Source organism: Talpa europaea (assembly GCF_964194135.1).
Source record: "Talpa europaea genome assembly, chromosome: X".
Classification (NCBI taxonomy): Eukaryota; Metazoa; Chordata; class Mammalia; order Eulipotyphla; family Talpidae; genus Talpa; species Talpa europaea.
The window spans coordinates 65,881,978-65,896,669 of record NC_140081.1 but is presented as its reverse complement, the minus strand read 5'-3'; the positions used below and the strand labels follow the sequence as shown (position 1 = coordinate 65,896,669).

Below are 14,692 nucleotides of genomic sequence, written 5' to 3'. Positions count from 1 at the left end.
AAACACACTGCTATAAGGGGAACAGCTGGTGAGACAGGAGAGGTCTGCTATGCCACATGGGTTAGCTCAGGCCTTAGTGGTTGGTGATAGCGCTGAGACTTAACCCCTAGGCCACCAGGGAGGCCCTAGGGTAAAAAAAAATTAAGTGCTTGCAAACCTGATTCACTGATCAAGCTGGTTTTTTTTTTTTTTTTAAAGATTTTTATGTTATTTATGGAATTTATCACTCACCAACATGTTCAATAGAAGCATTTTAATTGGAGACAAATTGAATACTGGTGTCACCACATTTTTAAAACATAAAAAAAAAATAGATCAGGGAAAGATCAATGTAAAAACTCATTATCACTATTTCTTTGGCCATTTTAAATTAAAAATCTATAAACTGGTCCATGTTGGTGATCATCACAAATTATAGGGAGCTTGTAATCATGAAGTATTTGTATACATGCTTATTCCTCCACTTTACCTTAATTATTTTGGATATTCAGTCAAGAAGCACACTATTTAGCTCATAGCAGACCTGTGATAAATGCTCCGTGAAATGAAATTCAATTCCCTTCCAATAGAGACTTCTCTAGTAACCCTCCAGCATTAGAGTTCTGGGAATTTAAGACAAATCAACAAGCATTTCAGGAACACATGGAGGACAAATTTTCCTGTGGGGAAAACGAAAAGTAATAAAATATTAAAATGATTAAAATCCAGTAGGAAGGTAAAATATATAAATAACTACCAGCAAAATGCAGAAAATACTGTAAGAGCTAGAGTGCAAAGGGAGCAAAGAGAAGACATTATTTTGGTTTTGGTGTGAGCTCTGGTGAGAAGAGGCAAGAAGGAACTGAGGCTTCCAAGATGAGAAGACCATTGCATTGGGTTTTGAAGGAAAGGTAAGGTTTTAACCTGCAGAACTGGGAAGAAAAGGGTAGATGCACCAAAGCAGAGGTACAAGTGAAGGAATGATAATGGGAAAGGATGGAGAACCTTCAGAGGTCAACATGTGAGAAGAGGTATATAAAGCTTCAAAAATAGGTTGGGACTAGATTATAAAAAGGCTTGCGTGCCATGCCGAGAAATGTAGTCTCTAATTTTAAGTAATGGACTTTTGAGCAATGGCATATATGTGATCAGAGTGCTGTTCCTGCAACAAGGTGGAAGAACACCTGGAGAGAAGAAACACTAGAGGCAGGGAGACCAATTAGGAGGTTAAGCATTTGTTCCCACGGGAAGTCATAGGAACTGAAAGCACGGTAATAACAGTTGCATGGGAGAAGGGAACATACGTGAAAAGATTTAAAGCGACACAATCACATGGATATGGCAGTTACTTATTGGAGTGGGAGTGTTGGGAGCGGGTGTGAATGCAAAAAAGAAGGGGTGTTAGATGAGTAAGTTAATACAATAACAGAAAGAAAACAAATAAGAGAAGAGTGGAAGACAATTTGGGAGAGAGTTTCAAAGGTGTGATCAAGTGTCACAAATGATACGTAAGCAATATCGGAAAGTATGCATGCAAAATAAATTTTAGAAAGGTATTTTATATGGTAAATCAGGACCACCCAATCTTCTGTTGAACCTCTCACTCTACTATCAAAAAAAAAAAAGTTCTCTTCAAAGTCAACTTCCTGGGGGCAGAGGGGAAGAATAAAGAAGCAATGCCAAGTGGTCTAGAAGGGATTGGAGGGTGATAAATCAGTGTAAAATACTACTCCCTAAGTCCTTTGTGAACGGAAAGAAGACCATTAGCTTGAGAGGGAAAATAGTTGAGATGTGAATGACAAACACAGCTGAAGCAAAAGTTTATTTTCTTACAAAAAAATTCAGTCTATTTGGGCCTCCCTGGTGGCACAAGGAGTTAATCTCAGCACTATCAAGCTATTGCCATTCTCTGCAGCATGAGTTGGATCCCCGGCCAGGGAGCTACCCACATGGTGCAGGAGACCTCTCCTGTCTCACCTGCTGCTCCCCTTAGCAGTGTATTTTAGTCAGTCTGCCTGTTCTGCTGCCCACTCTGTCTCTGGTGAATCCTCTCACCACCACCACATGCCCCCCTCCCCCTCTGGCCTACACCCCAGCTTTTGTATGCATAAATAAAATAAATCCTTAAAAAAATTCAGTCTATTCACCTTTTTCCTAAAGGGTTAAAGTTAGGATTTGGGGAAATGTGAACTCTGAAGTACTTTAGACTATTCATTTTGATTTATATACTATAAATATAGGATTCAATTTTTATCTTCTAGAAAACATTAATATATCTTAACTGCAGCTTCCTCTATGCCAAGCATTATAGTAAACACTTTATCTGTATTATCTCATTTAATCCCAGCAATCTTATGAGGCAATTTTATTATTGTGTACATTTTACATAGGAGAAAACAGAGATTTTGAGAAATAAAATAACTGGCCTAAGTTGTTATTTAAAAATAGTAAGGGGGGCCTCCCTCGTGGAGCAAGGGGTTAAGAGGCAATCTATGAAGCTGTCCCCAGCCACTGCAGCACGAGTTAGATCCCTGGCCATGGAGCTACCCACATGGCACAGCAGACCTCTCCTGACTCACCTGCTGCTCCCCTCAGCAGTGTATTTCAGTCAATCTGTCCGTTCTGATCCCCACTGTCTCTGGTGGATCCTCTCACTCCTGGTACCTCTGGCCTGTACCCCAGTTCTGGTATGCATAAATAAATCTTTAAAAAATAAATAATAATATAAAAATAGTAAGGGGCCTCCCTGGTGGCACAGGGGTTAAAGTCTCTGTGCTATCAAGCAATCACCAGTGACTGCAGCATGAGTTCTATCCCTGGCCAGGGAGCTAACCTACGTGGTACAACAGACCTCTCCTATCTCACCCACTGCTGCCCTTAGCAGTGTGTTTCAGTAGATCTGCTTGTTCTGTTCCCCACTCTGTCTCAGTACCACCCACCCCACCCCCACCACCCTGCACCTCTGGCCTACACCCCAGCTCTTGTGTGCATAAATAAATAAAACAAATCTTAAAAAAAGAAAAATAGTAAGTAGCAGAACCCAACTTTTATTATTGTCTTTCAATAATGCGCACAAACAACTGTTTCATATATCAAACTGTATCCTATGGGAGACCACCAGATAATTAATGTAAACTGCTTGATCCATTCATTTTTTTACAGTCCTCAGGAAGAAAGGTTTGCCTGCCATCCCTTTGAATATGTTTCAAGCGCTTGTAAATGTGTCATGTACTATGAAGGTTGTAGCCCTGTACAGGTCTTTCATAAGAGCATGCCTGCACATGTTGACTCAAGGAATATTGTACAAGCAAGTACCTACACCACTTCAATCCATGGGTTCAATTAGACAGCACATGAAGCTAAGTCCCATCTGCTTGGCCAAAGCAGAGCAGTTAGTTGTGTAATAACAAAAACATGCAAGTCTCCTCGTGATAATCCTACATTTTAGGTGGCCATAGTGCCTGCTCTGGTTTAGTATGTTTCTTATCTGATTTTCATATTTAAGATAAGTCCTATGAATGGCATTTAAACTTTGACACCAAATTTTTCTCCTCATTTTCTTCCAGGTTTCTAGATCAATTTGATTGAAAACTATCCAGAGAATGCAAGACAAGTTCTTAACACACATCTATCATTTGTATTTATTTATCTGCATGGATCAAGATTTTCTGAATACCTTGCAACCAAAATAATATAGGGAAAGACACTACACAGGTTGACGCAAAGCAATAACTGTTTTGTGACATTTCACTGTACATAAAAACAGCCTTTCCCAATTTGTTTTTACATGGTTTTCTTCAATAAACAAAAGTCTTAAAGCTACTGTTCTAATCCAGTTAGTTACATTACTTGAAATAAGTGGGCTCTTCATGGTCACAGGATCATGATAAATGAGAGTATGGATATTCAACACAAACTTGAACAAATGACAACTCAAGCACAGGCCCCTGTGAGAGTGGGTGCAGGGTGATTTTGTAAACAAAAATGACAGCAATGGCTTTTCTACATTTGGTGGTCCTTGTGTAATTCACAATAATATATATTGAGTTAATCAACACTTAAATCACTCTGCCACTAACATCCACGATAAACCATTTTGACCAGAGATTACAATGAACCCCAGGCTAACTCTCAGGAATGAACGAAGTAAACACTGTAGCACTTTGCAAACAAATATTCAAAAACCAGGATGAATTGCAAAGTGATATTCCCCTTTGTGGAAAAGTAGTTTCTTCAGGGGTTTGAGGGAAAAATGCGAGTCCATACCTTAAGGAATTATCTTTTTTAAACTAGTTAGCTTAACAGTAAAGTTTGCTAAGCCATCATCTTAGAGATAAATTTTTAAGGTATCAAAATACCTTTCTGAATGTAGTTTAATTAAGTGATCAATATTTAGGGTTTTACTTCTATATGGTATCCTGAAACAAAACAGCCAGGATTAGATCCACAGTATATTCATGTCTGTAAGTTGACATTTGCAAAAATATATTTGCATATTAATTTTTCACCTCTTGTTAACATCAATCTATTGTCATAAAAACTTTATCATCTGCTAGGTAGTTCACATCTATTAGCCTTAACAAATCACAGCAATGTAAATATCTCCATCTTACAGATAAAGAAACTGAAACTCAGTAAAGTTCAATAATCTAATCAAGGTCACAAAGCTATTATGTATAAACCTGTAAGTTGATAACCGTTTTTGACTATAACGCCTGTGCTTTTTTATGTTACATCATACCATCTCTTGAAGTATAAGTGATATAAATGTAGAGTGCCTGGCATATAGTGAGAATGCAACAAAAATTAGTTTTGTTGTCCTCGAAAACTATCAGATAAATTTAAGTATACATCCTTAATAGAAGTAGGAAGAAAGCAGTCTAAATAGGAACTCTGTAACTAAAGAGCAATCTTCAACTTGGCATCATTCATGCTAAAGAATCTCATTTGGAGGAGACAAACCCTTGCCCTTAGGAAGTCAATAGAAATGTGAGAATTTTAAAAGTTTACCCAAGTCCTTATTCTTCCTTTTTATTAGCCTTTGAAAAGCAATTTCATTCTAATCAATGAATTATCCAACTTGATCAAGAGATCAAGTTGCTCCCTTAATCAATATAAAATCTAAGATTCACAGCAATTTAGAGCTGGAAAGGACCTTAGAGTCCATCTAGTTCACTCTGGTTTCTACACACTGCCAACTTGGCCTCCACTTTCCACCTCTATACTATCATTTGACTAGTGAGTAATTTGTACAAGGTCACAATGCTGGTAGAGACAAGGAAGGGACTAAAAAGAACTCAAATCTCCTGGGTTCCAGTTCAGAACTGTTTCCATTATGCCAAAGTGCTCTCTAGGCAAGGCCAGACATAGTGTTTGAGGGAAAACATAAAACCTCTGATAGTTAAACAAGCAGATTATTCTCTCCCATGACTCCTAAAATGCTAATGTTATCAGCCAACCTTTCCTGAGAAGGATGAGGTGTTAAATACTTTACGGGCATTGTTTCATTTCACCTTCAAGGCCAACCTGTGGGGGTAGTTCTTTCCTGTTTGACTGATGAGGGAACCCAGGTTCAAATAAGTTGCCCAAGGTCACAGGACTAGAAAGCAATGGAGTCGGAATTTAACCAAGATCTGACTTGAGGCCCAGTTCTTAACAACCATGACACACGGCGATTATGACTCTTCCATTTTCTCTCCTATTTTTTTTTCTTTGACTTTTGGGGTCTAGATCACCATATTCATATGGTATAGATACCTCGTCACAAATAGGAAGGTTTCTGTAAGCTTAACTGAAGAGGGAGAAACAGCAACCCACATCAACTCCATAAACTGAAGACCCGTCTGGATACTTTTCCCAAAGTCTAGGCCTTTGCTATGGTCATGTATAAACCTCTTCTCTTTTTCCAGTAACACTAATCACCTGTTTCACAACTCAATAACTGAAATCAGATTATTTTTAAGAGCGAACGAAAGCACCCACATCAACAATCCACTTGGGAACTGAGATCCCTGGGCAGAGAAGTAGCAAAGTTTCCACCAAAACTGCAATGAGGTTAACAGGGCACAGTAACACAATCTTCTACCTGATACTAGGAAACAGGGAGAGAAAAACAGGGAGACAGAAGCAAAAAAATTGCTGCGGGCCTGAGGTGGCTAAACTGGAAAAGAGTGAGGAAGGGTCTGCAGGCTGTCTTCTCCCCAGTCATTTCAAAGCCCGGGCCCACCATCACGTAATCCCTGGCGAGCCCATCCCCACCCCCCTCACCCCCCCACCACTCCCCCACCCCTCGGGTGAAACACCAGGAAAAGGCGACGTCAGGAGCCCACACAGTCCCGAGTTGCCAGCTCTGCACTCCGTTTGTCTTCCCCTTTTTCACCAGGGACGCAAATTCGGAAGGGTTTTCCGCCCAGCCCCCACGCAGAGTGACTCTCCGAGAGGAGGGGAGCCTGCCTCGCCCGGGTTGGGGCGGGGGGGGGGGGACGAGAGGGCACGGGTCCTCCTCTGGAGCAAGGGGCCGGGGAGGAAAGCGCGGTGGAAAATAGAGAGCCGGGCCTGGGCAGGGGGCCGGAGGGGCGTCATTCGGTAGCTGCACTCACCCGGGTGAGACATGGGGATGACCTCATTGCGGGTCCCCGGGAAGTTAAAGATGACGGCTCCCGACGCCCCTCTCTCGTAAGCCAGATGGATCTTGTCTGCGAAGGTGCAGCCCCCGCCGCGCTGGATGAGGGCCAGCCAGGAGACCTGCACGGAGCTCCCCCAGCTGCCCGGGACTGTGAAATTGGTGTGTGGGTTACAGGCGTTCAGCGCACCGGGCCCGTCCGGAGGGACGAGGACCCCGGCCACCGGCTCCAAAGGCGAATCCTGGCCGTACACGCCCTCCTCGCTCAGTTCCCACACGGTGCGGTTCACTCCGGGGTACGGCGCCCGCCAGGACACGTTCAGGTACGCGGTCCACACCGCCTCGGCTCCGCGGGAGCCGGGGGCGTGCGGACTCAGAGCCAGCAGGAAGCACCACGCGAGCCAGCGGGCCACCCCGCAGCCCCTGGCGGAGGCGACCCCGGCCCCGGGCGGCGGCCCCATGGCGCGCGCTGCGGTTCCCTCCGCCCGGGGTAGAGCCCTCTTCGCTCTGGGCCGGAGCGGACCGGGCCCAGGTGCGCGCCAGGTGAGGACGCGGCGGGGAGACGCTGCGGGCGCGGCCAGCCGGGTCCGACCGAGCGGCTCGGAGCGTCCGGAGCGATGCTGCGGCAGAGGCAGCCTGCGCGGTCCCAGCTCTCCTCGCCACTGCCGCGGCCGCTCCGGGCTCCGGGGCGTTCGCGCGAAGCTCCGCCCAGCCGACTCGGGTAGAGGTGGCGGGGAGGGAGGCAAGGACACTGCGGGATCCGCCTCTTAAAAGGGTAACGAGATGGTCAGGCTTGAGCGGAGGATCGAGGCGGAGTAGCCAGGTGTTTCGCGTGCTTTTAGGAAAAATGCACAAGCGAGGCACGGTAGGATCTGCCAGCGGCGGAGCTCCCCGCGAGAATGACAGTCCGCATTGAGTGGCAAGAAGACGTTTTCTCCTTCCTAAGGTTTGCCTAAAGGGCGTTTCCGAGCGCCAGAATCCGCAAGTACTTCTAAAAAGCGCACCTCTGCAGACTCTGCGAGGCGGTCAAGAGAGTTTGGATCCCCGGGTGGTGCTGGGGACTGGCTGTTTACTGGTTCTCTAGAGGGGAGGAGGAGGGAAGAGCGTGTTGCTACCTTTTTTTTTTTTTTAACCTTCTTTACTGCTGCAAGCAAGCGTCATGTCTGTGTATTTCCTTTTTACCCTTACCCTATGTTAAATATACTGCATCCGATGACCCATATAAAAGTATTCTCCGTCCTTATTAAAGAATGACCAATTCACACATCTCAAAGCTAAGCCTCTTTTCTTCAGCTTCCACAAACTAGGTTTACCCAAACGAATATGCTGCGCCACGCATGACCTACAGACGACAGAATCTTTCTGCATTCCCCACTGACTAAAAGGAGTCTGACTTACGTGCACTTCACTCACAGCGCTACTGCATTATGATTTGTTCTTACTTTAAGCATGTCGACTTCATCTACCCTGTCAAACTATTACACTTAGTAGGTGCTCATTAAATCTGCATTGGACTAAAAAGAATTAATACACCTGGTGTCTAACAGTTATGGCTAACTTCTGACCTTGGGAAAATTACTTCTCTGCCTCTATTTCCTAATCATCTGTAAAGTGGGGATGATAATAATACCATGTACCTCAGGCCTCCCTGGTGGCGCAAGGGGCTAAGCACAGCACTTTGAAGCAATCCGCAGCTTCTGCAGCATGAGTTCAATCCCAGCCGGCCAGGGAGCAACCCACATGGCACAGCAGACCTCTCCTGTCTCTCGCCCGCTGCTCCCCTCAGCAGTGTATTTCAGTCAGTCTGCCTGTTCTGCTCCCCACTCTGTCTCTGGTGAATCTTCTAACCCCACCCTCCACAGTTCTGGCCTAACTGTAACCCCAATTCTTGTATGCATAAATAAATAAATAAATAAATCTTTAAAAAAATAGTATCTACCTCACAGTTCAGTTGATGAAATGAGTTCATACATGTCCAGCACTTAGAACAGTGCTTAGCAGAGTATAAAAATTGTATCTGTTAGGTACTATTATCAAACATGCTCAGGGGCCCAAGCTTTCAAAATAATCTTAAAGTTGTTCCTTTGAGGTAATAGAGAAAATGGTGTTCATGATTATTCACTTTTGACCACTTATTTCAGTTTAAAAAAATGGAATCTGTTTTCACCTGGGCCAACGTTTGTTAAATTACTGATCGGTCATAATCCTCAGTCCCTGGCTGAACATTTGCTTAATCAGTATTATTCCCAGTGATTAAACATGAAAATTCTGCTCTGGTTATTCTTATGGCTTGAGAGAAACTTTGAGGAAAATAAACACCATAACCAAACAGCACCTAGAAGCCAAATAAATGGGCAATTCTCTGAAACACGAACCCTAGGTATTAAAAGGGACTTTAAAGGTCAAGAGTTTGTATATGGAGCCAACTGCATGGCACCCCCCCCCCCAACTACTGATGATGTCTCAGATAAAATTCCTGGTACAATTCCAGGAATTGTCTGAATTTGTTGCCGAATACTCAAAATTCAATGAATATTACCTCTATGTCCAAAAGAAAAAAGATCTTTTACAAAGTTCTACAAAAATAAAATTTGTTACTGTTTATTCATTCTTTTTTAAAAATATTTATTTATTTATTTATTTATTTATTTATTTATTTATTTATTTATGCATACAAGAGCTGGGGTACAGGCCAGAGATGGGGGGTTGGTGTGTGTGAGAGGATTCACCAGAGACAGAGTGGGGAACAGAACAGACAGACTGACTGAAATACACTGCTGAGGGGAGCAGCTGGTGAGACAGGAGGGGTCTGCCTCGCCATGTGGGTTGCTCCCTGGCCAGCCAGGGATCAAACTCATGCTGCAGAGGCTGTGGATTGCTTCATAGTGCGGTGCTTAACCCCTTGCATCACCAGGGAGGCCCTATTCATTCTTTTTTATATGTAGCACAGCAACTACATGCCTGCCATGGGATGCAATATCAAGTAACACATTATCTCTGCTCTCCAAAAGCTCATAAATTAGCTTTGTTAAGATGAGTGAACAGACAATTGCATTACAGACTGCTCTATGTAATTAGTGTAAGCACAATGATATATGCAGGCATAGGGCAGCAGTTGGTAATAGAGAAGAGGAACCTAACCCAGACTAGAAAGTAAGGAAAAGCTTCCCAGAATGGGGTTACACCTGTGCTCAGATTGCGCAGGCTAGCCTTTCTAGGCAGAGAACAATACAAGGAAAGGCATTGAAGCATGAACCTGAAAATGGTAGGAATCAATAAGCATTAAAGACCCTGTAAACAAAATGGCTGGACCCCAGAGTTAAAGTTAGGTTAGTACACAGGGGTCATTTACTGTCCTTGGGCTAAACCTAGAGCATTTGAACTTTGTACAAAAACAAAAAACAAGAAATAATTAATCAGGGTTTAAGCAAGGAGTGATATAAGCAGATCTGAATTTTAGAGATCATTACGTTTTCTCTGTGGATAATAGATGACAGGGAACATGAGTAGAAACAGGGAGCCTGGATTGTTGGTAGTGCTCCAGGTGAGAGTGCTCTGGATCAGACAGGTAGTGGAGATGAAATGGAATGACTGGGAATATATATTGAAGGTAGAATCACTAGGACTTGTTTGGAGGATGAAAGAGAGGGAAGAGTTAGGGATTGCTCGAGGTTTTTGGCTTGGCAGTCTAGATGGCATTTAATCAGAGGAAGGGTTTTTTTTTAATTTGTTTATTTATGCATACAAGAACTGGGGTACAGGCCAGAGGTGCGTGAGGTGGGAGGATTCACCAGAGAGAGTGGGGAGCAGAACAGGCAGATCTACTGAAACACACTGCTGAGGGGAGCAGCAGGCGAGTCAGGAGAGGTCTACTGCGCCATGTGGGTTGCTCCCTGGCAAGACAGCTTGATAGTGCTGTCTTTAACCCCGGCGCCACCAGGAAGGCCCTGAGGAAGGGGTTTCAGTGTGTTCGAAGGGGTGGGAAGAGAGATGAGTTCCATCAGACATATTGATTTGCATTACCTGTGATGTAACTAGGTAAAACTATGTGTCAGGCCATTGATTTTCTGATTATTAAACATGTAAGACAGTGGAGGGGCATAGGTATAGAAACCAAAAGAAAAAAAATAGCAGTCCCTGCCCTCAATGAGTTCACAGTTTAGTGGGAAAGTCGGAGAGGTAAACAGGCAATAACAGTTCAGTGTAATAAATGTCATGTCTGAAAAAATCACACAGACCTATGGCAACAAAGGTGTGGCTGAATCTTTAAGAACACATAATTGATCAAGCAAACAGAGTAAGGATATTTAAGCACAGACAACAGTATGAGCATACCAGAGAACTAAGATTTAGAAGTTAGGTATGACTGGGGTGTAAATTACAAAGGGGGAGCTAAGAGAAATGAAGCTGGTTAAGTCATGTTTTCTAAACATCCAGAGTTTAAAAACTGTGTTCAAGAGCGTGGACTCAATATACATGCATATATGTAAAGGAAATATGGCAAAGTGATATTATTGAATCTAGATGGTAGGGATATATGTGTTCCCTGTGCTTCCCCCCCCCCACTTTTCTGTGTATTTAAAATGTTTTTTTGTAATGATGAGTTGTAAATTATAAATTTATATTGTAGTCCGTGGAGCAAAAATGAATATTATCAGACCTAGGCTTAAACAGATCATCTGATTATATGAGAGAAAGAGGAGGGAGCACGCCTAGTGAGGAGGCTACCATCCCAGCACTATTCTCACAAGTCTGTAACAGGGTGGTCCCCAGGAAAGGGGAGGTTCCAGGTTTCCTGCCCCACCCAAGGGAGGGTAGAGCTGAGCAGGGAAAGAAGAAGCTGCAGAGGAGACTAAGGAAGGAAGGAAAAGGATGGAGAGCCAGAAGGAGACCTGGAGGAGGCACATGGAGCCGAGAGACACGTGAAGAAACTGCGCTTGCCTTTTGGTCGTGGACTGGTTGACACAGATGTGGGTGAGAGACCCGTGACAATTGTCACCCAAGAGAGGTGACAATGGCGGTTTTTGTCTTGATTTTGATTTTGCTCTTTTCCCTCCAGACTTGTCTGGTAGTTTCTGATCCTTTTCTGTGGGTCCCCACTGGAAGATTCTTTAGACTTGTGACAGGCTTTGGGACCTTGTTCTGGGCCAATCCTGCTTGGGTGGACTTGTACCCACGAGGGGACGGGTAACTTTGGGTGCTTGATTTAGAAACTATATTCTTTGTCTTTCCTGTATTGTTTCCTAATTGTATTAAAGTTCCTTCCCATTAAAGTCTCATTTGTTTTGTGTTGATGCGGCGGATGGCAGAACCCATTTAGAGCAAGCAGGTTCGCGGAGTCTGGGCTGCCCCTCTCCCTGCCCTGTAACAAGTCTAGCTCAGTGTTGGAGATGGAGGTATCAGACTATCAGAGGTTGTGACATGAACCATTAAAATCATCTGGTGAACTATCCTTGCCCTTGAGTCCATCCTCACCAAGCAACCTTCTTATTATCATTTAGCTCCTCATGTAAATATGCCTACAGGGAGATAATGCACTGATCAGCAAACACTGGTATCTGGTCCACTGGAAGTTATGCTTCTCATTATAAATTAATCAATTGGCATTCTGGCTCTTATATTGGTCTCTTGTGAATTTGGTTAGGTGTGAGTCAGTCCTCAGGAGCCCAGTCTCTGGTTATACTAGCAATCAAATTTCAAAGCTTACAAAGCTAAGAACTAGACTGTAGATCAGGACTACATCAAAGTCCTTCACACGATGGAGGCTTGCCTGGGTAACTCTTACTTCCTTCGAACTTGTCCTTCTGTCACATTGTGATTACTGCTCAAACTGCAACAAAGCCTCTCTACTGAAAATGAGGTCTGGTGATAGGACCCCAGACCTACTGAATCAGAACCTGATTATAACAAGATGAGATCCCCAGGTAGTTTGCACACACATGCAAGTTGAAGACACCCTGCAGTATTCCTGATGGGTAGCCAGCAACCAGACTTTGCTTGAACACTTCCAGGGGCAGAGCTCACTACCTCATAATGCATCACGTCCTGAGTAGTACTACATTTTTCTTGGAAAGCTTATACAAAATATAGTTTGTTTCTGCTTCAGTCTTTCCTTTTCCTCCCATCAAATTCTTCCAGCCTCAGATCCCCAGTTTCCATGCTCCTCCCTGGCTGTATGGCCAATCACCAGGCCCTTTGCTTTGAGCAGTTTCTCTGTACCAGATCTCACTTATTTTTGATCCTCAAATCAAATTTACCAGTCTTAGATGGACTCCCCCAGGGTCTTAGAGCCCCCTCAGGTGTTGTTCATTGAGCGTATACCATATGCTTTACAAGCACCTCTCGAGCCATGGCTATGCATCCCCACTTTCAGAGAAAATTAGTAATCTGCTTAAACTCAAGATAGCTAGTACCAGAATTAAGATTCCAATGCAATTCACACTCTTAAGTATTAATCAGTGATAATGGCTTCATATCTTTCCTCTAGAGAGTAGCCTGCACATTTTAACATTGCCCTACACCAAAGAAAGAAATTTCAAGTGAAATGTTTCTTGTATGCAATTTATGCCTTGTGACAGTGAGGGAGTTACATTTGGACCAGGAACTGTTTTGAATTCCTCAAATCCTACTACAAAGGCTAGCCCTGCCAAATATTTGCATCAACAATACTGAACAGAAAGCTGCCCTGGAAGACACTATCTGATGATGACCTGATAAACAGGACAGCATCTTACAGAAGCAACAGCAGGTCACCAATGGGGCAGATTAAGTTTCCGATCACACTGAGTTTGTGCAGAAGAACAGACATAGACAATGGTGTTTAGCCTTTAAATGTGTCTGTAAGAAATGAGACATCACATCTGGCTTCTTATCATTAAATAAATGGCAAAGCACCATCTGGAACAACTATTGTCCTGGCATTGAAGTGAGGCTGTGGCTACACAACTCTAAGATATTGGTGTAGAAAAAGTGCATAGGATGGATTGCAACAAATTTCCACTCTCTGCAGCTGTTCTATGGATAGCAAGAAGAAAATGATGGTGAGAGATCAGCTAGCCAAATAAAAGGAAACAAAAAGCCCAAATGGCATAGTGCAGCATATTTTTTTAAAGATTTATTTATTTATGCATACAAGAGCTGGGGTACAGGCCAGAGGTGTGGGGGTGGGGGTGGGGTGGGGGGGGAGGCGGGGCAGTGAAAGAATTCACCAGAGACAGAGTCAGGAACAGAACAGGCAGATTGACTGAAATATGCTGCTGAGGGGAGCAGCAGGCGAGACAGGAGAGGTCTGCCGCGCCATGACGGGTTGCTCCCTGGCCCGCCTGGGATCGAACTTGTGCTGCAGAGGCTGCGGATTGCTTCATAGTGCTATGCTTAACCCCTTGCGCCACAATGGAGGCCCCCAATGCAGCATACTTTGAAGTGGTATAATATCACTTATACATGCAGAGAAGCCTCAGTTCGTTCAAGTAGGTAAGATGGTCACTAGAAAATGGGGGATTTTTTTTTTTTAAGTGAGGCTTTCATGCACTCAAAAACAACACTTTAGAAAGAGGGTTTACAGATAGTAGGTATGCTATGTCTGAAACTAAGAACAGTCTTTTCATTGCTATAACATTAATAGCTACCATTGCAAACCAGGTACTTTATAGTTATGAAAGCATTATATGCATTATATGCTAAATCTTAGAGAAAAAAACACTGAGGGTCCAGTTAAGTAACTTGCTGAAATTATCCTTCAAGCATAGAGGAAGGAAGGGAACATACTCATTGAGAACATCTATGCATCAGATATTTTATGTGCATTAATTATATCATTTGATTCTCACAACAGATAGTATCCTATTATAATTCCCATGTTTCAGATGAGGAAAATAAGACTCAGAAAGGTAAAGTGTCTCATGGAAGGTCACACAGCTAGGAAGTGGCAAGTTTGGATTCAGTGAGGAGTATGTGTGACTCCAAATCCTATTCCATTTGTATCCTGCTGCATTTCTTTCCAAATACAGTGAGATATTATTACAAGTGCAAATAATGGGTGTTTTTCAGTCACTTCCAGTAACACATTTTAATATACAAAGAACCGCCTTA

The 14,692-nt window shown here is 43.4% G+C and overlaps 1 protein-coding gene across 2 annotated transcripts in view; it reads right to left on the bottom strand.

The window, feature by feature from the left end:
- Positions 1-14,692, bottom strand: part of RNF128 (ring finger protein 128) — a gene marked incomplete at both ends in the record, with an annotated part of 94,185 nt that overhangs the window by 54,005 nt on the left and 25,488 nt on the right. Inside the window, one exon of one of the 2 annotated variants that reach the window (XM_084258243.1) lies at positions 6,579-7,239. The exons of the other annotated variant lie outside the window; for it this stretch is intronic. Coding sequence (XP_084114369.1) covers positions 6,579-7,062 — 484 coding nt within the window. Of the gene's footprint in view, positions 1-6,578; positions 7,240-14,692 lie in introns of those variants that run through there. 2 annotated transcript variants of the gene reach the window in all.